Raw genomic sequence first — 26,735 nt, forward strand, 5'->3', positions numbered from 1 at the left:
CGTGATGTCATGGTCTGTGAGTTCGAGCCCCGCCGTCGGGCTCTGTGCTGGCGGCTCAGAGCCTGGAGCCTGCTTCGGATTCTGTGCCTCCCTTTCTCTCTGCCCCTCCCCCACTCACACTCTGTCTCTCTCTCTCTATCAAAAAATGAATAAACGTTAAAAAAAAATTTAAAAAAAAAAAAAAAAATTTTTTTTTTTAAAAAGAACACAGGCTCTAGAGATACAAGAGGATCTGTTCCAAACCTCACAGTTGAGGGGCGAAGCCATCAGGGGCTCCTCACAGCACCTGGACGCACGTCCCTGAGAGCCAGGGCCCTTCCCCACCCCCTTTCTTCTCCTCTTCACGGCCCCCTTTAGTGCCTCCCCTTCTTCCCTTAACTTGTTCCGTCCCTCCCCGTGAGGAATGGCGGAGAGGACCACAGAGTTTTCGGCCCCCTTGGAATAGTGACCGTGGAGTTCTGTGGGGAGCGTCTGACATCAGTCACTCTGGCAACAAGGCTGTGCGACGTGGCTAAGGCTTCCAGGGATGGAGTCGAAACCTGGCTCTGCCACTTCTCAGTGATGTGATCTTTGCCAGTTGCCATAGTTTCTTTCTCTGTGCAACAGGCACGTTATTTCCCCCCAGTGAGGCAGGCGTGACAGTTAAAGCAGATGACTTCTGGAAATCACCTGGTACCTAGCCCGGCACAGCAGGTGCCCAGGCGTCTAGACCCCTCCCTTCCTTCCCTGGATGGAGCAGCTCCTGCCCGTGGGCCAGACTCTCAAGCTGTGCTAGGACCTGGGTTGGACCTCCACACCGGGCTGGATGGGCCTTGTTCATTCATCTTGCATTCTTGTCATGCAGGGGGTGGGAGGCCTGCCCAGTTACCCCACGGAAACCTGTTTTAGGGCACAAACACCTGGCTCTGGTCTGTTCTGGAGGCCTTTCTCTCCCCAGCCAAGGACCTGTGGTGATTTCAGGGTATGTGGCCCACTTCTCATATGGGGCCTGGAAGTGGGGAGAGACTGAAGCCTCTGGGTTTCATCCGTGTTTTGCAGATCACCTCACAACCCTGCCCCACGTGCAGAAGTACCTGAAGTCTGTACGCTACATCGAAGAGCTCCAGAAGTTTGTGGAGGACGACAACTACAAGTAAGTGCCCGCCCCCTGGCCTGGCCCTTGGGGACCAGCGATTGGCTGGTGATGTCACTACTTCACTCCAGCAGCACCACGCCGGCACGTTCAGGCACAGGCACGTCGTGTGACCTCTGGCCCCACAGAGGCCGAAGTGGTACGGTCTGAGCATCTCCTCCCACTTAGCTCTGCCCCAGCCACCCAGGCTCCATGTTCTGAGGAAGGTGTTCTGTGAACTTCTCAGCCTGGCTTACCCACATCGCATGGGTGATGGGAACTTAGACCCCATGGCGCAGGCTCTGTGCTCCGGATTCTCGCGAGTGACTCCCCCCTTCACAGTGCTGGCTGGAAGGACAGCATCCTAGCCATACATCCAGCCATACATACTCTGTTTGCCGGCTGGCAAACAGAGTCCTCCAAGAGCCTGTCTCATGGATGAGGCAGCTCCCTGTGGCCCCGGCTTTCTGCAGGACTCTCACCATCCGGGACTGGCCGAGGCCCCGTCTCCATCCCGTGCAGCCCTTTGGAGTAGACTCAGGTCCCTGAAGACCCCTGTGGGTCCTTTGCTCTCATCTTCCACTCACCCCACTCTGGCTTTCAGTTCTGTCTTCATTTGTGCCACCTGGGAACTTATCCAGCATGTCTGTGTATTTAGAGGGAGAAGGAGGATTTTTCGTATCAACTCTGTCTGCCACATTGATTGGACATCCTCTTGGCTCATTTTTAGCTTGAGGCCAACTATGAGCCTCGGTGCTTTTCGTACGACCTGATCTATCAAGACAAGGCTCAGCCATCTTGTAACTGATCATTTCCCCTGAATTGTCAACTTTCCAGTGGATTCTTTCAAATCTCATCTTATTGGCTGCTTCCAGCATGCCGTGTTCCTTCGGATCCTGTTATTCAATGCATTGTTGTTTTTTGTTTTTTCTTTTAATCTCTTCCAGTTTCATGTCTGAAAATTTGGCCAGTTTGGTTAGTTGGTGTTCACCAAAATCACTGAAAACTATAGAGAATCGTGGTCACTAGGGACACTCCCAGGTTACTCCTGATTTGCTCACTAGAGCCTTGGGGACGGCTGTTCAAACAACTCCACATCTGGCCACGTCTACAGTAGTCGTTCTCAGCCCTGGCTGTGAATCAGAGTCACCTGGGAAGCTTTATAACCAACCATATGTTTGTGGTAGAGCCTGGAAATTTGTATTTTCTCAAAGCTCCCTAGGTGGTTCTAATAATTAGCCGTCTTTGGGAGCATAGACATAATAATGTCTTTAGTTGTTATGGTATAATATTTTACTAAAGCAGAGTATAATACGAAATTTTGATCTATCACATAATCATTAACAACAACAGATGAAGGCGAGAGATGACCATTAAAATTATGTTTGCCACCAGTTAAGCTCATTTTACTTACAAAGCATTTGCTGTTCCTAAAAAGAGTACCCTGGAGTGTGAAATTATTCCCATTTAGGTTCTGGGATAATATTTTCCATTCATGTGCCAGTAGTACAATTAAAGAGACAGCAGTTTTTCATTAACACTAATATCCTTTAAGGAGAAAAATGGTCTATAAATACTTCTGACCATGAGATAATCCTTGGACAAGCTGTAGGTTGTGAGTAATTACTCCTTCCATTCTGAAGGACATTGAACACCCCCAGCACTTACTGCTAAACAACAGTCAGCCTGGATGTTACAAAGGCCCTTTGTTGTGGTCCAAGTGGGCAAGCCAAGGGAAGAAGCCTGCACTCTCACCCCCAGGGCCCAGACCGCTGAGAGGGTCCCTCCCCAGGGAGGCCCTGGCTCTGGGTGACACAGGACATGCAGGGCTTGTGATTCTACGTGAGGAACCCCCACTCCATGGCCCAACTCATGCCCCAAACTTGCTCCCCATCCGAAAGGACGCAGTGGCTTCATTATTACCTGATGACAAAGCATTTCTTTATTTTGTTGTATTTTATTTACTTATTTTGAGAGAGAGTGTGAGAACACGGGGAGAGGCCGAGAGAGAATCCCAGGCAGACTCCGCGCTGTCTACACAGAGCCCGATGCAGGGCTCAAACTCACAAACTGTGAGATTATGACCTGAGCCAGAATCAAGAGTCAGATGCTCAACCGACTGAGCCACCCAGGTGCCCCGACAAAGCATTTCTAACACCTTGTCCCCATCTGCTTTGGAGACACTGTGCCAAGGGGCCCAAACAGTGCTTTGTTTTTCTTGACTCTTCATCTGTTTCATTTTATTTAAGAACATTTACCCAAATTCCTACTACCTAGAAAACATGACCTTTAGCATTAAGTGAACAAAATTTTGGACATTTTTTTATGCACAGGAAGTGCAGACAGACATAGAGAAGGATGGACAGATGGATGGAATGATAGAATTTATTAAAATTGGACCATGCTACACTTGCTATTTTTAATTGAAAGTATTTTAACTTAACCAGAAACTGAAATAAAATGTAAGGAATTGCTTGCTCTTCAAATAAATATTTCTTCAGCACAAGAGATATAATTTCCTAAAAGGGTCTTCTAAAATTAACAAGAGAGGTCAGGAAAAACATGAAGACGCTTGAGTCAGTGAGTTCTGTTTTCACTGGGTCTCTGCCGTGCACAAGGTCAGTTGACTGGTTAGGAAAGATGAGAACATCAGTCCTCTCCCCGCTTCACCTCCCCTTCACCATCATCCAATTTTTTGTTAGTTGTGTTATTATTACTACACAGTCCAAGTTTATAACATACACATCATGTTCAGGAACCGTAATTCCTACTGGTTAGTGTTTCTAAACAGATTCAATTCTTACCACCTGTGTTCTTCCACAGTTTTCCCATTCCTGGAGTCTTTGTTTTAATGACTCCCTTATTTAGCTGCATTGCATCACAAGCAGGTTTTTGCAAGTCCCACATGCTCTGATTTCCCCCGTGAAAGCATCCACAGGTGACCAGGCCTCCCCTTGCTGGGCCGCACGCCTTTGCGTCTCTCCCCCAGGACTCCCGGACCCTTCTTCTGTAGAGAAGTCTGAGCCAGTCTGATCCTTTTCCTCTTGCAAGTGACTTGTTTTATCTGCCTGGTGGGTAAAGGATTCCTTGAAGTTCAAAAGCACAACAACAGGAATGGCTCCGAGGGTTCTGTACCAAATTTCCCTGGAACCTGGCGTGCTCTTTTTTCATTTCAGAGTGATTCTTTGGGTTATCTTTGACTTCTTCTGTGCCATTTCTTGGCTTTCCTCTTTCAAGGACTCCGGGCATCCATACGTTGGGTGCTCTCTGCTTTGCATGTCCCCCAGCTTCTTTCTAGTGGCTATAATAATCTCTGTCTTTTCATTGACAGACACCCAGATGATCTATTCATTTGGTCCTTGATTGGTCCCCTAGGACCCCAGGCTCCCTTTTCGTCTAACTCCTTTGTGCCATCTCATTTTTCAGGTCTTGCTTTATTCAACCCATGTTCTGAATAAGCTGTTCTGCTCAAAGCACTTGGGGGGATTTCCTTGTGTTCCTCGGGGCTGCCTCCTGGGCCGAGCAATCTGGGCAGTGCTCTACTCTATTCTCTCTCCTTTTTTGTGTGAGAGGACATTTGCTAGCTTGCCACACCAATTCTTTTTGCTTGCTCGCATTTTGAGAAGCTCCATCTGGGTATTCCATGGCTCTGATGGAGGGAGGTGACATCTGACCCTGCTCCCACGTGTGTGAGATGGGTTGGCTTTTCCTCCTGCTGTGCTGTTAGGTCAAGGTTCTTAAAGTCCTTCTCTTCTTCGGTAGCCTGGGGGAACACAGGGCTCAGGCTCCAAGGAGGCACAGGGAGCACGCAGTGTGTTTTAGATACCGGGCTCTATTAAAAGGCCTGCATTAAGGTTTCCTCCACCTTGTAGGGGACTGTATCCCATGCCCTCAGGTTTCAAGTGTTTTATCTATTTTTGAGAGAGACAGAACATGAGTGGGGGAGGGGCAGAGAGAGACGGAGACACAGCATCGGAAGCAGCGTCCAGGCTCTGAGCTGTCAGCACAGAGCCTGACGCAGGACTCGAGTTTGTGAGCCGCGTGATCATGACCTGAGCTGAAGTCGGACGCCTAACCGACTGAGCCACCCAGGTGGGCAGTCCTGGATGCCCTCAGGTATCAAATCACCCCCTCAATGGAGCCTTCATTTCTGTCAGCGTATCCACACGCCGTCCACCCATTTCATCCGCTTCTCGCCAACACCTACCGAGAAGCCTCGGGGGGCAGGATAGGAGCCGTGCTGCGTTACGCCTCTTGGTCAAACTCTACAGTCCTTTTTCTTTCCTTGGCTGCAAGTTTCTGAAGTTCATGGCTTCAGTCCATGCCCCTTTTCTTGCTGAGCTGCATCTGGTAAGTTCTTCTACCCCCAAGCCTGTATAACTGTTTGTTGGTTTTGTTGGTGGGGGCGTGGCGTCTGGCCTCTGGCTTCACTCTGCCATCTTCACCCGGAAGTGCTTTAAAAATAACAACGTTGAGGTGCCAGTCCTCACGATGCATCCATTGCCTTGTGCCTGCCTGGGGGTGTCCAAGAGGGGTGTGATGATTAGAAACTCTGATTTCAGGTCAGACAGTCCTGGCTTTGGTTGCCTGCCTGCCCCTTGCTAGCCCACAGATTCGGGAAAGCTGCCAAGCCTTGTTGTTCCTCAGTTTCCTCATCTAGTAGCTGGGGACAATAAACGTACCGAGTCCAGGGGCTTGTCTTGAGAACGAACACATTTGTCCCCAATAGATACTGAGCCACGATGACTCTTTTGACTGTATCTTCCTTAACCGTTGTTTCTGGGTCATGGAAATGCCCTGGGGAACCACATAGGGAAGTGGCTGAGATCTGGAGCAGACCCCAAAGTACTCCTGGGCTCCGAGACTGTAGCCCTTGGCAACAGTCCCGCCTCCCGACTCTGAACACACATGTGATCAGTCCCCCTCTGACACCCCAGAGCCTCTCTGATCTTGTAAAAATCTTCCCTTCCAGACTGTCACTCAGAATCGAACCAGGAAGCAGCTCTCCGAGACTGGTCTCTTCCAAGGAAGATCTTGCAGGTATCGTAGCCACCTCGAGTGGGGACACACCGCTGGTAGCCCAGGCATGGCTGCCAGTCAGGCTGGCCCTGACTGTGGGTCAAGAGCACAGGTGCAGGTTGGCAGACTCCGCAGTCCCGTAGCCCTCGCACATCAGCCTTCCGTGCTCCTAATCCATGGGGCCCCCGTGGGACGCCTGGGGGCTGGGGCTCCCTGGAAGAGCCTGGGACCCAACAGCCCCAAGAGAGGCCAGATCAGGATCCCAGGCTGAGAACATGCACAGGGTAGGGAAAACTCTAGGATCTTCTTTGAGTCACCTGGACACTTATCATCGGGCCTGCTGCCCCCAGTGCAGGTTGACTGCCCTGGAGGGATACACAAGGTGTTGGGTATTTGGTGCCACCAGACACAGAGGGCTCACCTTCCTGTAGCATCAGTTTTATCACATACTGGGACATACACAGTGTCCCTAGTGATCAGGGGGATGGGGACAGGGTTCCCATCAGAGGGATGTGGGAAATAACAACAGGACTCGAAACAATTGTTTAGGGCCATAGAAGGAACAGTAGGAAACACTAACCATTTGAGACTGTGTCTTCAGGAGGTGATGCCAAAGTCGGAGCAGAGAGTGGGCTTGAATTGAAAAGCGTTCTGCCCCCGAGTCTTGTTCAGATTAGTTTGAGGACGAGGCCTCTGCCGCCTTTTCTGGTTAACGTGCCCTAACAGGATCAGCCAAGTCTCTGGCCTTCCCCAGGTGTCAAGAAGTCCCCACAGCCACACTTTATCTTTCCACCCTCTGGACGGTGCCCGAGGCTTCATCTCCTAATGCTCCTTCCTGCTGTGTGATTCCATTACTTCCTCCCGTGCGGCGCCTGGCCCATGCCTCCTTTTCTCTCCCTATGTGCACGAGCCATTGAGCAGAGAGAGGTGGGAGGGTCTGCTGTGAGCCAGGCACCCAGTGGAACGAGGTGACGACCTGCCCACACGGAGCTTAGGCTTTAGCAGGGGAGATGGGCCGCAAAAGCCGCTAGGGGGTAAGGCGTGGCCCAGGAAGAGAGATGGCAGAGAGGGGGCCTTAGCCTTGGCTTGAGGGATCAGCTCTGCCTCTCTCCAGGGACTCTCTCCAGCCACAGGTCAAACTCAAGTCTCATCTCTGCTTGAGAGAAGCAAGGCCTCTGGGAAGTTCCCCAGCCAGGCTCCTTGCACATGCCTGGAATGCCTTTTCCCTCATATTTCCATGGTCCACTCTTGCTTGTCGTTCTAAACTCAGAGAGACTTTATTTCAGCTCTTTGTTTCTTTATGACACCCTAGTTTGTAATTGTTCTCTTTGGTCACTGGGCCTCACTTAGTTCCTGTTGAGTCTCCAGCTCCCCTCATAAGGCTTGTGCTCCACAGATGCTCAGCCCTCACAGGGTTCACAGATGAATAAATGGAAGGGAGGAAGCAGCAGGCCGAGGCTCCGGGTGGGCCTTTGGTGAGCACTGGCCTAGAGCACAAGCGGGTCTCGTGGCTGTAGCCTCACGCCTGGTCTTCAGAGAGCCTCCCCCTCCCCAGCGCCCTGCACACACCCACCTGCAGCGCGGGCAGCCTTAGCTGCCAGCCTCGCCTCCCAAGCATCAGCCACTCGGCCTGCAGGCTGCTTGTTATCAGGGCACCTGCCTCACACCTCCTCCCAAAAGAAGAGCCCAGCTCCCCCACCGCCCCTGCCCCAGCCCCCCGCCCAGTTCTGCACTGAGCATCAGTGGCTCCCCCTGCTAGGCCGGAGGCTGTAGACCAGGAGCCAGGCTCAGAGAACTAACAATGCTAATTGTGGGCCTCAGGAGCTGGGCCTCTCACTGAGCCCCAGGCAGGAAAGGAGGAGCTGCATTGACTTTTGACCCCTGCCTATGATGAAAACCAGTGCCGGTGGGGAGGGCCGGGGGCACCGGGGGCACCTGGGTAGCTCAGTGGGTTAAGCATCCAACTCTTGGTTTCAGCTCAGGTCATGATCCCACTGTTTGTGAGTTCAAGCCCTGCGTCGGGCTCTGTGCAGACAGGACAGAGCCTTCTTGGGATTCTCTCTCTTTCTCTCTCTCTCTGCCCCTCCCCCTTTCTCTTTCTTTCCTTCCCTTTCTCTCTCTCTCTCCCTCTCCCTCTCTCTCTTTCAAAATAAATAAATGAACTTTAGAAACAAGTGCCCAGGAGCCAAGACCCAGCCCCTGGCCCAGCTTCATCGAGGTTCGCCAGACTCTCCTGTTATAGCCACCATCACCTCCCTCTGGCTCTGTTGTTTATTAGCCGTAGAGGCCAGAATCCAGCAAATCAACCCACCACCAGTCCGAATCCCCGCAGGGAACAGATTGCCCCGCCCCCCCCGCCCCCTGGCCCGGCTCACATGAAGAGACTAGCGAAGGTGAAATGGGAATTGCCAAAAGAACGGGGAGACCCCAGCACCCTAGGCTGAGGGACCCGGGACAGCAAAAGTGTCACCCACTCCAGCGATTGCTGAGCTGAGGAGGACTCGGCATCTGAGGGGCACACAGAATAGCCGGCACACCCGCCAAGCCTCGCTTTCTCCATCTGTAAAGTGGGCGTTGTCGTGTCTCTCTCACAGGGTTGTTGTGGGAATGTGTCGAGAACCCGTGTGTGAAACACAGTGCCTGACACACCGAGCACTCGCATCAAGGGTAGTGTTATTAGGATGGTGTGATGGTCGTGGGTATTATGATTGTGCCTCCGTCACCGAATCAGCCTCCAGGTTTTAGTGAAACACTGCTGCCTCAGGGATACTTTTCTCCCAGCGGACTCCACCCTCCCGCCCTCCCAAGCTGGGGGGTCAGGGCTGTTAACAGTTAACACCGGGGCTGGCAGGCCGTGGCGGCCGAGGCCAGCCCGCCCCTGTTTTTGTATGGGAGCACACCACACCCATCCGTTGACATTGTCTGTGTCTGCTTCCCTGACAGTGGCCGAGCTGAGTAGTTGGGACAGAGACCCTATGGCCTCCAAAGCCTAAAATATTCACCATCTGGCTTTGTACAGAAAGTTTGCCAACCCAGTGTTGCACACTCTTGCAGGGACGGTCTGTGCTTCTCCACAGCTCTTCCCTCTGTGGGAAGGACACCGTTACCTGTGCACATTTGTCCCCTGTCTGCCTTCCCCACCGCACTGAAGGCCCCCTGAGGTAGGGACCACGGCCAGCGTCCCCGGAGCCTGGCCCCCGGGCGCCTCGCCTGCCCTGGGGTCTCCTTCAGGCAGGATCTCTGAGCTGCTCGCCTGCCCTCGGGTCTCCTTCAGGCAGGATCTCTGAGCTGCTGGCCAGGCCCCTGCGGGCACAGGGCTCTGGGAAGCAGCTCCAGCCGCCGACTGCTGACTCCGCACTCCCTTCCAGGGAAGTGCTGATGCGGCAGTTTTCACACGGTGGTGCGAGAGCGGCTCACAGGCGTGTTTTCCACCAGTTTTCCAAAGCCCTGGCTCCCACCCTAGAAGCAGGATGTTAAGGTTTTCATTGATCACCAGAGAGCCCGGGAGCGTCTGGAAGGCTTCCGATGCACTCAGTGGTCCTGGCTTCCCACCCGCAGCCTCGTAGCCTCTCCCAGGACAGAGAGGCTGCTGTGGCCTGGGACAGCCGAGGGGTCCTGTGGAGGGCGGGACCAGAGGGGCAGCTCCCAGGACGCCGTCCCCACTCTGGCAGTCAGACTGGGCTGCGTGGCAGGAGCCTGACCAGGCCCAAGGACAGGAATGTGCCTTTTGCAGTCCCAGGAATGGGAGGAACGCAGCCTCCCTCAGCTCCTCAGGATGGGGGTTCAAGCTACAGCTCTGGGCTCCCTTTCCAGCAGTCAGGCACCCGCCCCCACACCTGCCAAGGAGAGGCCGCAAGATGCGTTCATTGGCTTTTGCACTCCAGACGTACGTGCCAAGGGCCTGCTGTGAGCCAGGTACCCAGTGGAACGAGGCAGAGACCTGCCCGCATGGAGCTTAGGCTTTAGCAGAGGAGACAAGCAGCAGAAGCCGTGAGGGCACAGGGCGTGGTGCAGGAAGGAGCCCCAGGAGGCCAGCGTGAGCACGACTGAGATGGCCGGTGGGCTCCCTGACCCTTCTGTGCGGCTGTGCCCACTTCTCTAGCCAGCCCACCCCCCTCAGGCAATGAGACCCGCTAACTCTAGCATTGGGAACAGCCGGTCGTGGGTCTCTCGGAGGCCGTGGTTAGTGCCAGCGTGGCCCGGAGCTGATGCTGTGTCCTCTGTGTCTGTGAGAACCCCTGCGCCCCACAGACGGCTGCCCCATCTCCACCCCTGGCAGTGACTGTGCCGGCAGCTCCACACCAGCAAATAGACTGTGAGAACGGAAATGGAGAAACCGTCTCAGTTTCTGGGCTGGGAGGAAAAAGGGCCAGGAATGCCACGTTTTCAATCCCCATCCCCCTATATGTAATGTTTCGTTTATATAAATGAACTAATATTTTCCTGGAGAGCAAAAATCATAAAGAACGTTGACCCCCAGAGGGGGCAAGTAATGTTTGTGTGTGCCTTGGAACCGATGAAGACATTTCCAGATTCTGTTAGCCCCGCCCCCACGTGGCTGAACCAACTGACAGGTTTTCTAAGAGTCCTTGGCAGCAAAGCAGGGCCATGGAAAACCTGAGCGCCGGCCTCGGCCTTTTCTACGTGCACCTTCAGAACTGCTCTCGACATACCTTCGTGTCTTCCTTGTTTTATTGCCTCTTGGGTAGAAGCCCTGCTTCGGAGTCGGGCAGACCTGAGTTCAAAGCCCAGCTCCAGCACTTCTTAGCTGTGGGACCTCGGGCGATTGGCTTAATCCCTCTGAGCCTCAGTTTTCTTGTTGGCGAAACAGCAGTAGGAATAAATACTTCACGCAGGCTTACTTCGTGGGGCTGAGGCTGTGCCAGAAGAGCCCTTAGCGCAGCGCCTGGCACATGCTCACCACTCAGGATTTCTGGCTCTGGGCCCTCATAGGTCGGGCCCTGATGCTGTCCCGATGGAGGGACAGCATGACGCAGAGCAGGGGACGGGGAGCCGGAGGGCCCTCACCTCAAGTCCAACTCACCAGTCACCAGCTGTGCTGGGTACTGCTGCTGTATAACCAGCCACCCTGGAACCTAGTGTCACAAAATGATCATTTTGTTACATGCACAGGTTCTGTGGATCAGGAAATAGGACGGGACACAGCCAGGAGGGCTTGTCTCTGCTTGACAATATCCGGGGCCTCTGCCAGAAAGTCGAAGGTTGAGAGGGATTCAACGGCTAGGCGCTGGAATCATCTGGATGTGCGTGATGCTGGCTGTTGACGGGCCACGGCTGGGGCAGAATGCGTGTGTACACGCGGCCTCCCACGTGGCCTGGGCTTCCTTACCGTATGGCAGGCTCAGAGTGGTCAGACTCCTACACGGCAGCGTTCCCCCAAGGCAAACGTCCCAAGAGCCGGGTGGAAGCTGCATCATGGCGTCTGCGTGACCCGCCTCGGAAGTCACGTAGCCTCGCTTCTACTACACTCTGTCGGTCAAGGTCCACCCTGGTCCAAGGAGAGGGGCCAGAGACCCTACCACTCAACAGGGACCATGTCAAGAATTTGTGGACGTGTGTTAAAACCACCACGCCAGCTAGTTCACGGTGGGGGAACAGAGGCTGGATGATGACGATGACGATGATGATGACGATGACGACGACGATGATGGTGGTGGTGGCGGCAGCTAGCGCGCACTGAGCTTGTACTTGCTGCCAGACACTGTTGTAAGCACTTCCTGTGCTCATTCAGGACCCTCACGCCTACCCTGTGAGGTGAGGGTTGATATCTGTATTCTGTAGGGGAAGGTGCTGGGGCAGGAAGGAGCAGAGCCAGCCGCTAAGCCCAGGGGTCCGGACTGGTGATTGCCCATGCATGGGACATGCCCATGCCCTTCCTGCATGGGACATGGACATGTCCCATGTCCCATGCATGGGACAACCAGGATGCGCTTGCAGGTCCCGGATTGCTCTGGGCTCTGTCCCCATTGCTGCTGGTGTCTGTGCGGTACAGCAATCAAAAGTGTGCGGCTGTGCCCCCTTCTCCAGCCGGCCCACCCCCCTCAGGCACAGGTCTCTCCCTATGTCTCCCGGTGTCTGTGCAGTCATCACGGCCCTGGGTGACAACCTTGGCACATCTGTGCCTTTCTTAGAGACATTTTTGAGTCACACACTCTCCCTGCTTGGTTCTTAGAAGGCTGGTTCTGTGTGAGAGTCACAACTGCAAATCTGATTTGCCATTAAATCTTCTTTGCTCCCCCTGGCTGGGGGCATGATGCCTGACCTCTCATGGTCAGGGTTGGGGGTGCTTGGCCCTTCTCCCCACCAGGCCTTTCTCTATCTCTGTTGGCTTGCTAACCTCAGGGCCTGCCACAAAGGACATGGTCTTAGCGGCGGGCACTGCTGTCTTGGGGCCTCCAGATGACAGTCAGTTCGTTGATGCTTCCTCAGTGAGCACTTCCATGGGGTCCCACAGGTCCCTTGACCTAGACAGATGCAAATCCATTCTGGGGCCGCTGCAGCCCCTTCCATGGCCCCTCAGAGTCTGTGTCCACTGCCAGCTCCTTGCTGCTTGGGTCCCTGTGAGCCCTTGGTTGGTGGGAGGCCACAGCCATCCTTGTCCTGACAGACTTGCAGATGCAGCTGACCCTGGTGTGGCTGGGGCCGTGTTGGCTCCTATGACTGAGCAAGGCACTAGGAGTCCCCTGGGTCTCCCAACTGCTGAGGACATATTTCAAGTTCCCCAAGCGGTCTGTGGGGACGTCGGCCTGCACTGTAGAGTAGTGAGCAGAAGAAGAGAGCACCCCGTGGGCAGGGCTGCTGACTCTCCCTTCCACAGCCTCCTCTGTTAGCTTTCATAGATTTTCAGAATGGGCGAGGGGCTCAAGAGCTGAGAAGCCAGTGCCCGCCTCTTCGCTCTGGAAGTTCACATCTCCGTTCCTCGTCTCTCACCTGGTGGCCTGCTATGTCAAGGTCAAGCAGAGGAGCAGAGACACAAGCCCGCTTCTGTCCAACTCTGCTGCCCCACTGTGGCCCAGCCCCCCTCCTCCCCCCACCGCGCCGCACACGGCACCAGCGGCTTCCCCTGCATTCCCTGCCCTGACCCCAGGGAGAAAGCATCTGGGCCTCACCACCGCTGAAGGGGGATCCACCGCCATTTTTCAGAAAGAAATGGACCGGGGCATTCTGAATGACATGCGAGCCAGATCTTGGCTCACAGCAAGGACCCGGGAGAGCTGCATGTATGAGAAACAAAGAACGTGTGTGAATGTGAAAGTGACCAGCGCCGAGGCCCGACCGTGAAACCTGGCCAGAGAAGGCTTTCTGTGCAGAGGACCCCCATGTCCCCGGGTGCCACAGGGCTCTGGCAGCCCCGGAGAGGGCCCAAGTCCCCACTGTGGGAACAAGGCTCACGGCACACACAGTAAAGAGGCCGGGAGGCGCAGAACCCTCTTCAAGCTGGGAGCAAGTCCGCCCCGTGAACCACATGGCCCGGTGGCACTGTCGGGAGCTCCACGTCCGGCCGTGGCCACTCCTCTTCTCCAACCCGGAGAGGCTCGGGGGCCGAGGAGGCCGGACCCCAAGCTCCCGGCAGCCCAGGCGGAGGCTGGACTGGAACTCGAGTCTCGTGACTCCAAGTCCCCTCTGCCACAGCTGCCTCCCGTTAACTTACAGTGTGCAAGACTCGGAAAGCACCCCGCGAGCGGCAGCCTGGCTGCCAGACTGCTTAACCTGGGCAATGCCGACCGGGCCAGGGCCCCAGTTGCTGCCGGAAAGCCGTGGGAACAAGGCTCCCCGTCCCCCTCGGCAGAGCCAGCCCGTCTGTAGCCAGAGCACCGGCCCGTCTGTCATGCACACTCGAGTCCCGCAGCCCCTGCCTCCCCGAGCTGGTGCTGGTGGGAGACTCTGGTCAACAGGAAGTCACATCTCATTCCTTAGTGACAAGTGGATGGGCGCTGAAGGCAAGTGCAGGCCGCGGGAGAGTGAGTGACCGGAGGGCCTGGCCCTCTCTGAGGACACGGGGTCGCTGCCCTCTCTGAGAACGCAGGACATGCGTGTCGTCAGCACTGGGCCTGCGTCTCCCTGGAACCCCTTGCTGCTGCTCCTTTAGCCCCTGAGGAAGGGAGAGGTCAGCGGCTCTTTCCTCCATCTCTCCCTTCTCCCGAGGGAAACATCTAGCGGAGCAGAAGGCCGTTTCTGAGGTGTGTCACAACTGTCTGCCGGGTCCACATGGGTGGGCAGAGGGGGACGCTGGCTCTTGGCGCTGGCCGGCCGACTGAGGTGGCAGGCCAGGCCCCTCCGGCTTGCTCCCCCTAGAGACCCACACCCAAGGGAAGGCAGCCGCTGCTCTGTGTTCCAGCCCCAGAGATGGGTGCTGCCTGCACCAGGCACCTCGGAGCGGGAAGAAGTGGCAGCCGAAGTCAGGGCCGCTGGCCTGAAAACCGCGCATCGCCTCTGCCGCCTTCCGTTAGAATTATAAGTGAAGCCCGAGGTCAGTCTCCTCCTGCATCTAAAATGACGCTTTTCTCAAAGAGTTGTTCTGTCGACCCTGGTTCTACACAAGTTCCTTTTTAGGTTGTCTCTTCTCATCCCACAAACACTGGTTCTGTCCCAGGCCTTCCCTCTTCTCACCGAGCTTGCAACTCTGGATAATTCGCCCACTCCCGGGGCTCCATACTCCCCTGGCTGGACACGTCTGTCCCCGGTGCGGTCTGTCTCCTGAACACTCCCCCAGTGGCCCCTTCGCATCAGTCCCGACCTGAACTTCTCGTCGGTCCCCTGAGCCTGCTCCCTAAGTGAACGGCACTAGCATCCAGCTACGCTGCCCCAAGCCCCCCTCCCACCACACCCCTGCTGATCCACCCCCTAGACCCCTCTCCTCCTCTTTCTCCTTCCCGGCCTGTCGTTGGGGCTGCAACCACGTGCTTCTCCAGCCAGAGTGAGCTTTCTAGGGTGCGATTCTGAGCACATCACCGCCCCTCCTAAAAATCTCCACACCTTCCCCTCCTTAAACTCCAAACTCCTCAGGTGCCCCCCCACCCCCACTCCTCCCCCCCTCCACCACAGCCACCATCCGCCCCCCATACACAGTCCCGCCCTCAGCTCTTCCGCCAGGGTGGCTCCCTGCAGTTTCTCTAGTAGGTTCCATTGTCTTTGCTCTTGCTGCTCCTGCTGCATAGGCCTCAGCTGGATCTCTTAGGCTCAGCCTGGATGTCAGACCCTCAGCTCCACTCCGACCTTCCCGCGTTCTCAGATGCACTCAGATGGCTCCACTGGTCACCAGCTGCTTGCCCAGGCAAGCTCCCTAACCCTTCTGACCTCAGGTCCCACATCACAGCGCTGAGCTAACAACAGCTCCTGGGAGGCAGTGTTGCCGCAAGGCCTTTAAATGAGGTCCTGTGTACAAAGCATTTAGCACAGTGTGTGGCGCCTGTAGATGCACAAAGAAGGTCAGGTGTTCCATTACCACCACCATTATCGTCGTGGTAGTTACTCTGTCGGTGTAGTTTTTGCTATTACCATGATTATTATTTCTTTTTCTCCTACCGAAGCACGTGTCCCTCCTGGGTGTAATTTTCCGCTTGCTTGTCTTTCTCCCCCACCTGACTGTAAACCCCATGAAAGCAGAGCATCAGCCCTCTAATCCAACGTGGCTGACCAGCCCCTGGCCCAGGGTCAGGAAACGTTTGCTGCAGGAAGGAGGGAGGGATGCTGGATCATTTCCTCCTTACAGGGAGGCTGCCAGGTCAGACCACTGTTCCTGTGTTGCAGATGTAGAATCAGGTGGAGAGGTGCGAGGTGGCTTTCCCAAGGTCACTCAGCCTGCAAGGGGCAGATAGCACGGGAGCCCAGGTCTGCCTGCCTCCAGACTCTGAGTTCTTAGCTAGGACCATTCATCACCCTCACTCCTATCTTCTGCAGAGCCATTATTAGAAGGCCCTGTGCTCTTTTCTCTTCCAATCAATGAGTGGTCTGTTGGGCAGCCTGTTGGTTTCTTGAGAGAAATGTAATGAAAACCAGATTTTTTTTTTTTCAACATGATATCTCGTTCCCCACAGAGACTGTCAGTTCTCATATGTTCCAATAAAACTGCTAAAGAAACAGCCACTTAAAGAGCTTTAAAGATTATTCATGGAAAAATTATGCGGAGGAAAAATAGAGCAATCCTCTGAGATAGTCAAGCCACATGGTCAGTTTTTCCAGCTGTCCGTGCCATATCGGGCTGGGCAGCGGGGACCACGCTCCGCACAGCGAGGCCAGAACCCCAGTTCATTATCACTGCCCCCACCCCTGCCCTTGCCCCAGGGGACATGGAGAAACAAACTTGCCAGCTGCTCAGCTCAGAAATGGTCCCAGAAGACATGTGTTCCCTGGTGCTGTCACGTGGTGGCCACCCCAGGCTTAGTGGGACAGGAACGTGAGGCCTTTCAGTAGCAGAGAATGTCACTTACTGGCAGAGAAGCCCCCCCCCCCCCCAACCCTAGGTCCCAACTGAATGGAAATTCTTCGGCTTTAGCGTCAGACCAGGCTATTGGTCAACAACCAGGGGGTGGGAGTGGCTGAGACCCAGGGCATTAGGAGCAGTATCAGCTTGGACTCTGGGCCCAGGGAGATCACAGCCTCTTCTGCTTGGGCCTCCCACCCTTTCCTCAACCCGGCTGAGGGCCATCTGAGGCCAGGCATGCCTCCCAAGGCCGTCCAAAGCAGCAAGAAGAAGGAGGCGGATCTGGGCCTCGTCCTGGAGGGAGAATCCGGAGCCAAGCGGAAGAAACCAAGGGCGAGTCCGGAAGCGTAGGAGAGCTGGAACATGCAGATCAGAGCCAGGATGCAGGAACCATCTGGAGGCAGGTGAGAAAGGGAGTGAGCGGGAAAGCCAAGCAAGTTCCCAGAAGAGGCTTGGAGAGTCCAGCTCTCTAGGCACGGCACAGCACACATGGGCAGCTGAGGGAACAAAGCCAGCACCCCTCCAGCACGTGACCTTACATGCCTTGGAATGTCCCTTTAAAATGGCAATTGTAGGGGCGCCTGGGTGGCTCAGTCGGTTAGGCATCTGACTTCAGCTCAGGTCATGATCTCACAGTTCATGGGTTCGAGCCCCACGTCGGGCTCTGTGCTGACAGGTCAGAGCCTGGAGCCTGCTTCAGAGTCTGTGTCTCCCTCTCTCTCTGCCCCTCCCCACCTCATGTTCTGTCTCTGTCTGTCTCTGAAAAATGAATAAACCTTTAAAAAAAAATTTTTTTAACGGCAATTGTCAAATTACCAACTGCATAGGAGTCCGTGTTGGAGTGTTCGTACAAGCCTGGCACACAGCTGGTGCATAATAGATGTTGGTCCTCTCCACCTTCACCTGCAACAGTAGCAATTGGACCTTACCCAACAGAGTTCCTGGAGGAAGTGCCTCCCGCTTATCAGATCACCTCAGATGTGTCACTGGGTTTCTTCTGCCTCAGGTTTTCACCAATGCCTGACCTTTGAACTGCGAGCCCCCCACCCCCCAGCAGCCCATGGCAACTGTGTAAGCCCTGGCTTTCTCACCTATGAACCCGCCACCCGTGCGTGGAGGGCAGCACGCCCACGCGGCACGGTGCCGGGGGTGGAACGCTCCACCTTAATTATCACCGTTATCATTTACTACAACAACACTGGGAGTCAAATTCCAGTTCAAACTCCAGGGGAGGAGCAGTGCGCGAACTGACCTTTACAAAATACTTTCTGAACCCAGGGTGGGAGCCAGAGTGACTCAGGGGGTGTGATCCCACGTCCATGCCACTGATAAACAAGGCAAATTCCACCCTCCGCACGGACTCGTTCATTGAGCAGTAGTGCCAAACGAAAACGGAGCAGGAGGGCTTCCGTTCTTCCCCTTCGTCTCCGGAGCAGCCACACGAGACGCTTCCTCCAGGACAGAGATTGAGCGGAAGGCCTTCCGGGGCGCACGTGCCAGTCACCTGGAGAGCCAGTGGGATGAGAGCCTCCAGGACGGGCCCAAGAAACCCCATTTCTCACACACTCTAAAGATGCTTCAGATACACTCCCCGGTTGACAGAGCTGCTGGCAGAGTGGAACTCCTCGCCAGGAAAACGCACGCGCACACGAAGCTTAGTTACCCGTCTGGTACCTCCGCACACTCCTCCAGGGCCTTCCGAGGACCGGATCCGGTGAGGTGCGGACCCTGCCTCTCTGGCTTCATTATCGTGGTCTGCCAGAGTCTGTTTTTGAGATGTCCTGTGCGGGCTGCAGTTGGGACCTCCAGCAGCCTCCCCTGTGTCCTGCCACCAGGCTAGGCCACCCAGGCAGCCCTCTAGGAGGCGGTGTGGTGTGGCGGGGCCTCGGGGTCAGGTTCCTTGGGCTGCAGACAATGAGACAGACGCTGGCTGCCTCAACCAAAAGGGGAACCTTTGGCTTATGGGGTCCAGGAAGGGCTGAGCAGCCAGGGAAGGAAGGACGCGGCCCAGGGCTGCGGGAACGACTAAAACGGGACTCTTTTCCACAAGCAGGAAACATGGCCGTTGGCAACGTCTAGGTTCTCTTGCACAGCCGGCAAAAAGTGATTGTCCTCAGACATGTTCTAGGCTCACATCTGAAAAATCCTCGGGAAAGGTGTCTATCCCTATCCGGATCCAGGAGCAAGGCCACAGCGGTCTGGCGTTGGCTCCCCTGTGACCCTATCAGTGGTGGGAAGGGGGATTCCTGGAGGGGGTGGCGGGCAGGTGGTCCCAGGTGTCCGCTCCATGGATTCACAAGGCCTAGACTTGAACCTGATTGCCTAGCCAACCAGCTCCCTGCCCTTGAAGCTTAACCTCCTGAGCTGCTGCTTCCCCATTTGTGAATTAAGGCTAATGTACAGACGTCAGAGGGCTGTTGTGTGGGTTAAATGTGAAAGCACCGCAGGGCCTCAGCAGGACACAGATGGCACAGTCCAGCGGGGTGATCAGAGGAATTTTTCAGAAAGGGGCCGGCGGGTTTAAGGAACCCTAAGGACATCGCAGCACCCCAGCGCCGGAACAGGAGTGCAGGGAGACAGTGGTTATGAAAACCAGAGTAGAGAGGACTTGGGGAAACTGCCGCCTCTCAGGGGTGACCCTGAAGGGGAGTCTGGAGGAAATGGTGCCTTAGCCTCTCTGCTCCCTCCCCCCAGTCTCTGGCCACGGCTCCCCATAGGCCTGATCCAACGAGGAGCCAGAGGGAAGGGAGCCCACTGACCGAGGCCCCAAGCCCAGCTCCCAGTTAATGGCACAGGGTGGAAAAGGGTGCAGGACGAATCTGGAGGGCAATGGAAGATTCCAGCACAGCCCCTGGCACATAGTAGGCATCCATGTGTTTTTATTTATTTTTTAAAAATTTTTTTAATGTTTATTTTTGAGACAGAGAGCATGAATGGGGGAGGGTCAGAGAGAGAGGGAGACACAGAATCTGAAGCAGGCTCCAGGCTCTGAGCTGTCAGCCCAGAGCCCAAACTCACGAACCATGAGATCATGACCTAAGCTGAAGTCAGAGGCTCAACCGACTGAGCCACCCAGGCACCCCATCCATGTGTTTTTAAAATATTCTCATTTTAGGGGCGCCTGGGTGACTCAGTCGGTTGAGCGTCCGACTTCGGCTCAGGTCATGATCTCACAACTCGTGAGTTCGAGCCCCACGTCGGGCTCTGGGCTGATGGCTCGGAGCCTGGAGCCTGCTTCTGATTCTGTGTCTCCCTCTCTCTCTGCCCCTAACCCACTCGCATTCTGTCTCTGTATCTCCCAAAAATAAATAAACATTAAAAAAAATTAAAAATAAAATAAAATACTCTCATTTTAAATGATGAAATATTGAACACGTAGAGAGTACCCATTGTGCCCACTATCCATATTTAACAGAAATTAGCATTTAGCCATATTTTATATTTTTCTTAAGTAAAATAACACTACAGATACAGCAGAAATCCCTCTTACCCTATCCTTCCTCTTTCTTCCCCATAGAGGTATCTACTCTCCCGAGACCAATTTATGTTATTCCTGTGCAGGGTTTTTATATTATACTGTTGTTTTGTATGTGTTACAGTGTTTACAAAACTGGCATCATGCCTCAGTGTAAACGTTGTTTTGCACCTTGCACTTTTCCACTGAGCTTATGCTTCTAGGACGTGATCTGTATGGATACGTATAAATTCAGTTTAAATTCAGTTTCTTCGCTGTTTTCTGCTCTGTAGAATTTGTTGGGTGAATAGACCACAGCTCATTTCTCCATTTCCCTCCTGAGGGGCATGTAGACGTTTTGCTGTTATACACAATGCTACATAGAGCATCCTCATAAACGTGTCTCCTTGTGCGTATACTACGTGCGGGGGTTTCCTGGGGGAAATCTGGGGGATACCTAGAACCGGAATCGCCTGGTCACAAAGGCATAGCATCTTCACCTTCGCTCGCCAGGCTAATAGCTTTCCAAATATTTGGCACCCTAAGAGCCCATTTTCCCACATCCTGGCCACCACTTGATCTTGTTGGGCTAATTAATTTTTGACAACCTACTAAGGTAAAAACATTTTTTCTCACCGTTACTATACAATTTGCATTCCCATGATCACCGGTGAGGTTAAGCATCTCTCCTTGTAGTTATTGGTCACGTGGGGTTTTCCTCTTTTGTGAATTTCCCGTTTGTGTCCTTTACCCATTTTCTCTGTGTGGTTTGCCTCTTTCTAACTGATATTTGAAGTTCTTTATATATATCAACACGAATCCTTTGCTGGGGGTGTGGGTGACATGATCCCTCCTCCCAGAGTACAACTTGCCTTTTAACATTGATTTTGCTGACTTTCATTTGTTTGTTTTGGTACAGAAATGTTTAATTTTAATGCAATCAATTCAGTTTTGTGGGGTTTTTTTGTACTTTAGGTCTTATGCTTTTTGTTTCTTTCCCCAAGGTCATCGACATCGTCTCTTATGTTTTTTTCCCCAGTAGTTTCACATTTTTGCTTTTTTACATTCATGGTGTGAATCCGCTTGTGTAACATAAGGTGGGAGGACCCCAATTTCGTCTTTCCCCCCACGGAGCCCGATGGTTCTAGCGCCGTGTACTGAAAAGACCCTCCCTGCCCCACTGACCCACCATCATGAAGCGAGTCCGGGCTCTCCCTTCTAATTTACCGAACTGTTTCTCCGTCCCTGCTCCAACACCAAACTAGGTGCATTCCTACCATTTTGTGTGTTGTTCTGATATCTGGTAGGGCAAGGCCTGTACTGCCCTTCTTGACAACTGTCCTGGCGACTTCTTCCCTTTATTCTTCCATCAGGACATTAAGACCAGCTTAAGTGACCAGGCAGTGGTCAGGCAGCATTGAACACCACACCGCTGGCAGTTTCGAGCTCAGAATTGATGTGCCCAGCTTTTCATTTTTTCAAACACTCACGAAGCTGTACAGGGGTTGGATTTCAGAGGATCCGTCAGGAGGTAGAAGAAGGTCGTGTGGGGACCCAGCCCACGTGGTGACAGGAGAGATGGGTATGGAGGGGATGTGCAGAATCTAGGGGCCTCGGTGATCATGTCTGGCAAGTAAAGAGGGGGTAAGAAGAGGAGAGGCCAGTCACCGTCCGGGAGAAGCCAAGACGACCCCACACTCCAGGCCAGATGACTGAGTGTCCATGGTTGGAAATACAGGAGGAGGTTCCGGGTGTGACCTTCACGGAGCAGAACTCAGGGTACCTTAGGAATGTTCAGACAGAAGCATCCTGGGTGTATTGGTCTCAGGTTCAGAAAAGAGGGCTGTGGGACAAATTTAAGAGCCAAAACCAGACCCAAAGAGGGAAGTCTGCGTAGAAAACACCAACACGAGAGCCAGGTGGAGGATAAGGAGCCCACCGAGGACAGAGTGACAGTGACCAAGAGGCACAGGGAGAGGCAGGAGTGAGACAGCACAGACAGCCGGGACGCAAGGTGTTGCAAGGAGTGGCCACTAGCACCGGATGCCGCAGGCTGTAGGGAGAAGGTGTGAGGGCAGAGGCAGAGCTACGAGGAGCACGGTCCTCTGAGGAAATGCGACTGGCCAGGAGGAACACGGGGCCAAGGGCCTGTATTCCACAGAAAACGGGAGACGACGATGTATTTAAAGGCTGTGGAAGGGGCCGGAAAGAAAGGAGGTGATTGTGTGAATGCTCAGAGGGAACAGGCAGGACCGGGGAGGAGAGGAGTGCCCGAGCCCCAGGCCCTACAGGAAGGCACGTGTGGATGGAGCACATGTGACAGTTGCAAGGCTGGAGCTGACAGCCACAGTTTTCTCGTGGAGGTGGAGAGTGGTGTCTCTCGAAAGGGAGGGGGCTTGAGGAGAGAGGGATTGGTGGTGGGGCGCAGGGATCTGAGGGAGGAGGTGTGTGTGCACGGTGGGGGTGTGGAGGGGAGGCAGGGGTGAGAACCCAACGGCTGGGAGCCGGAAGCCCACGCTCCGGGTGATGTGAGCTCCCGCCTCATGAACCTTCCGGAGGGCCAGAAGGGACCTAGACTTCCTGTGGCGACAGGCTGGGAACAGGGCTCATTAGTTTGGACTTTATGAGGATGATCCAAGCATGCTGGAGAACCAGGGAACCCCTCGGTCCCTTGTGCATCTATGGCGTCTTGGGGTGGAAGATCTGAAGCCCTGGGTGGACCTCGGGCCTCACAGACTCTCCATGTGTGCGTTTGATATGGTCGAGCTCCTTTGTGGAAGCCCTGGTTCCTATGTCCAGTGTTTGTCCCAGGCAGCTGTGGCTAGGCTAGCACCTGCGGTCACCTCCCTTAAAGTTGTCTCTTCCCAAGCCACAGAAATGAAAGTACAATAGTGGTCGGGGCCACGGCCCTCAAAATCTAGCCACGGACATGAAGGATGCTGCCTCAGTCTCCGCATCCGGCACTCAGTGTGGTTGGTGGCCCTGGCCTCCCGGCTCTCATGACCTTCCAGTGACCCCATGCATAGGGCTGAGAAGGACATGGTAACAGTTGTCAGAATGAAACAAGTTAGAAGTGCCACCTGTGAAATTCTAGGTACATGACCTTATGACCTCCCAGCCACCTGCAAGGTGAGTTAAGTTACTCCCGCTTTTCAGATGAGGAACCCGAGGCTCAGGGAACAAGTTAAGTAACCTGTCCAAGGTCACCAGGCAGTAACTGATAGGCCTGGGGTCTCAACCCCTGCCTCCCTAGCCCAGCCCTACCTCGGTAAATCCCCCGCCTCCTCTGAGAAGCCCTCCTTCCATTTTTGGTTGAGTGAGCAGGCAGAGAAGGACACAGGGCCAGGTCACTGGACTTGGGCTCAGAAGATGGGCCGTGAAGTCCCAATTCTGTCACCCAACTGGGTGGCCCTGGATAAGTGTTGCCACGGGGAAACCAGGCCAGGCTGCCTGTCCCCACATCCACCCCATCTCCATCCGCACATTCTCCCTCCCCCGTGTTAGCCGGTGGCACTGCCTGGTCAGGGGGCACCACGCAGAGCAGGACGCTGGGCACCTTAACAGTCGGTTCAGAGGCTCGTTATACTGCCAATTAGGGCTCAGTGTCTCCCGAGTAGAAAGCCACCAGGCCTGTGTGAACCTGGCCCCACTACAGCAGCCAGGCCAGGTACCTGACCCCTCCCGGAGCCACCTCCTCTGGGCTTCCCCAGCCCAGCTTCACCCCCACCCCCATCACTCTCTCTCTCCTGTTCACAGGCCCCTCCACTGGCTCCAGTTCGGCGAGGTTCAGCCGGCGGCCCACCTGTCCCGACGCGTCTGTTGCTGGCAGCCTCCCCACACCCCCTGTCCCGAGACACCGGAAGAGCCACAGCCTGGGAAACAAGTGGGTGACTGAGCGAGCCCCCCCCCCCCCCACCGTGGGCTCCAGGGCTGCTGGGACTGCTTGGCTACTGGGAGCCGCCTTGTCCATCTGATGCGTGCTCTTGGTATCCCTGGCTGACGGCCTCTCCTCAGGCTGGCACAGGCTCGGGGAGAGCCGGGGAGGGGCGGGGGAGCGGTCCCGGCTGCGGCAGCACAGCCTGTGTCCTGGTGACAGGGATCACTGGCTCAGGAGCCAATGGAGGAGGCATACAGGGAAGTGCAGGGCAGCAATGGTTGGATTCCAGAAAGTTTGCCAAGCTCAGTTAGTGCCTCCCTTGCGGAAAGCTCCAGAGCCCAGTGGAGACTGTGACTGTCATCCAGAGCATCACTCAGTGTCTTGAGGCATCTGCCTGTGTTGGGGCTCAGAGTCTCTGCTTGCCCATTGCTTCAGAAAGCCTGCAGAGCAGTGAACCTGCCACTGGTTCACCCAGCCCTGTGGGACTGACAGCGCGGGGACATGTATGGACCTCAGCGTGGCTGGGGGCAGCCATGCCCATGTCCCCAGGGTATGGGGCACAGGCCCTCGAACCAGTTGGATCCCTCCTCCCTCAGTTCTTTCCTCCCTCCATCCCTCCCTTCCTTCCTTTCTTCCGCCACCAAAACACGAGCCTCGGCCAGCTCAGGCTGGCCCTGGAGTCACTCAGAGGCTGGAGGGGAAAAGGGTTGCTGTCTGAGGGTTTGGCGCTTGCTCCGTGTTAGATACTCTGCTACATGCCTGCCAAGCATTATGTCCCTGAGCCCCTGCAGGCCTCCGAGGTAGGGGCTGTATCATATGCATTGTAAGATGAGTCCTATGAGGTTCAATGGGGTGAAGCACCTTGCAATGGTGAGTAAGGTTGGAACAAGGATTTGGACCAGACGTGTGACTCCAGAACCAGGCATGCTGCCCACAGGGCCACTCTGCCCCTTCACTCGTGTGGCGCCATGGTTCACAAGCACGATCCACTCACATGAGCCTTATAATCGTCCTGAGAAACAGGCAGGGCAAGTATCCATAGTCCCCATTTGACAGATGGAGAAACTGAGGCTCAGAGAAAGGATGTGACTTGCCCAAGGTCACGCCATGAGATAGGGCCGAGCCTGGACTTGCACCGTGGTTCTGGGTGGCCACCTTCTTCCTCCGGCTGCACCATCTGCTCAGGACCCCAGGGCAGGTATACTCACTGTGACTCCACAGATAAGGAGCTCTGCCTTCTTTCTTCCTTTCCGTTTTCCAGTATGATGTGTCAGTTGAGTGTAGTTGAGAGTAAAAGTGCGACATTCCCATCGGAGAAAGCGAGACACCTGCTGGACGACAGTGTCCTAGAGTCTCGCAGCCCCCGCAGGGGCCTCGCCCTCACCTCCTCCTCTGCCGTCACCAATGGACTCTCCCTAGGTAAGCGTCTCCGGCCTGCACACGACAGTGCGGTGTGTGCTCCGTGTCTGTCTCTGTCACTGTGCAGCGCCCGGTGGCCCCTCACCCTCTGCAGAAAGGGCTCCCCTACAGGAGTCGCCAGAGCCAGGAGGGCTTTGCTTCCCCATCTCCAGGGCTTCACAAAGTGACCTGGGTTTGTCCTCGTCCTGCCGGTAGCCCTGAGCACGGCACGCAGGTGGAAGGAAGCCGGACGCACACCCGAGACCCGCTGTCATTGGTTGGCAACTGCGAGAGCCTGGCCGCGGCCCCGGCGGGGCTTCTGTCCTGGGGGAGCCACGAGGCCCAGCGTGCAGAGCCAAGCGGGGGGAGCTGCCGGGGACAGCAGCTGGGTGGGCCACCGGGTTCTCTCACTCGTGTACTTGTCTTCACACTGAGAAGCCAGAGTTAGGGAGGATGAAAAATTGATCTTCGGGGATAAAATGGCATGTCTGAGCTTCAGCCAGAAATGGTACTTATGTCAGCGGAAGGAACAGAGACAGAACTGCCGAGGCTGGGGTGGAGAGAGGTTGGAGGCAGAGCTGAGGACACTGTTGAGCTCTGGTCACAGGCCTGTCACCCTGTGGTGTCCAGGTCACCTGTCATTACTACCATCAGACAAGTACTGTCACTGGCTGTGTCCTTTCAGTGTGCCTGTGCTTCCGTAGTCTGTGTGTCTGCGTGTCTGTCTGGGAGTCCTCCCAGGGCTGGGGGTGGCTTCGTTGCCGGGCTGGGGGTTTGATCCGGTGCGGTCTGCAGGGTGGGGGGCCCATGAGCACTGGGAGGAAGGGGGAGGAAGGGGAAGGGCGGGAATCACCTGTCACACGTCCCAGTCTCTGAGGCAGTGTCCCTACAGGGGCAGTCATCTCCCACCCCCCAGAAGGGCTGTGATGAGCAAAGTTGGCACCTGCCTTCTCACCTGGTAGGCAGTTATCCTAATTGGACCCAGTCAGGGCTTTACAACAGCTTAGGACAGTGCAGGCTGTGGTTCGTAGGTGTCAGTGTATTGGGGAGAATTCTGGAGTCAGTATGTTCAGGAAAGGCTGGGCTGCACCAGGTAAGCAGATCTGTTCTGAGAGACTAGAGTATGCTGATGAGCATTATGGATCTCTCCAGAAAGGCAGTAGAGTCTGCAGGTCCCCACAGCCTGGTCATGGAACCCTTTCCTCGGAACGTCTTGGAATGGGGTGGGGGTGAAGTTCTGAGGAACCATTTTGGGAAGTGCCAGACCCAGAGCATTCAGCTGGGCAGCTGAGTTTTCCATCCAGGAAAACTTTCTGAGCTGTGCCTGTAACCCCCAGGCCTTGCTATTCCTGAGACAGAAAAGGGACTCAGGCACAGTGCTGTCCGGTATCCAGGCAGATCACCAGGCGGTTGGTCCTCAGCCCCTCTTCTT

The 26,735-nt window shown here is 55.0% G+C and overlaps 1 protein-coding gene and 1 long non-coding RNA gene across 14 annotated transcripts in view; one reads left to right on the forward strand and one right to left on the reverse strand.

The window, feature by feature from the left end:
- Positions 1-26,735, forward strand: part of RALGPS1 (Ral GEF with PH domain and SH3 binding motif 1) — a 276,400-nt gene that overhangs the window by 223,709 nt on the left and 25,956 nt on the right. For 9 of the 12 annotated variants that reach the window (XM_045469762.1, XM_045469768.1, XM_045469771.1 and 6 more), the window contains 4 exons: positions 1,039-1,132; positions 6,084-6,151; positions 23,785-23,911; positions 25,167-25,324. In XM_045469762.1, the coding sequence (XP_045325718.1) occupies positions 1,039-1,132; positions 6,084-6,151; positions 23,785-23,911; positions 25,167-25,324 (447 nt within the window). The remainder of the gene's footprint in view (positions 1-1,038; positions 1,133-6,083; positions 6,152-23,784; positions 23,912-25,166; positions 25,325-26,735) is intronic. The other 3 variants (XM_045469772.1, XM_045469773.1, XM_045469774.1) reach the window with 1 other exon arrangement.
- On the reverse strand, positions 16,234-17,617 carry LOC123593620. Of its 2 annotated transcripts, none has more exons than XR_006710404.1 (2): positions 17,504-17,617; positions 16,234-16,968 (listed from the first exon to the last, which is right to left on the reverse strand). It is a non-coding gene; the product is annotated as an uncharacterized LOC123593620 (long non-coding RNA). The 2 variants fall into 2 exon arrangements; XR_006710403.1 differs by having other exon boundaries at positions 17,391-17,586.

The sequence above is a fragment of the Leopardus geoffroyi genome, chromosome D4 (genome assembly GCF_018350155.1).
Source record: "Leopardus geoffroyi isolate Oge1 chromosome D4, O.geoffroyi_Oge1_pat1.0, whole genome shotgun sequence".
Lineage (NCBI taxonomy): Eukaryota > Metazoa > Chordata > Mammalia > Carnivora > Felidae > Leopardus > Leopardus geoffroyi.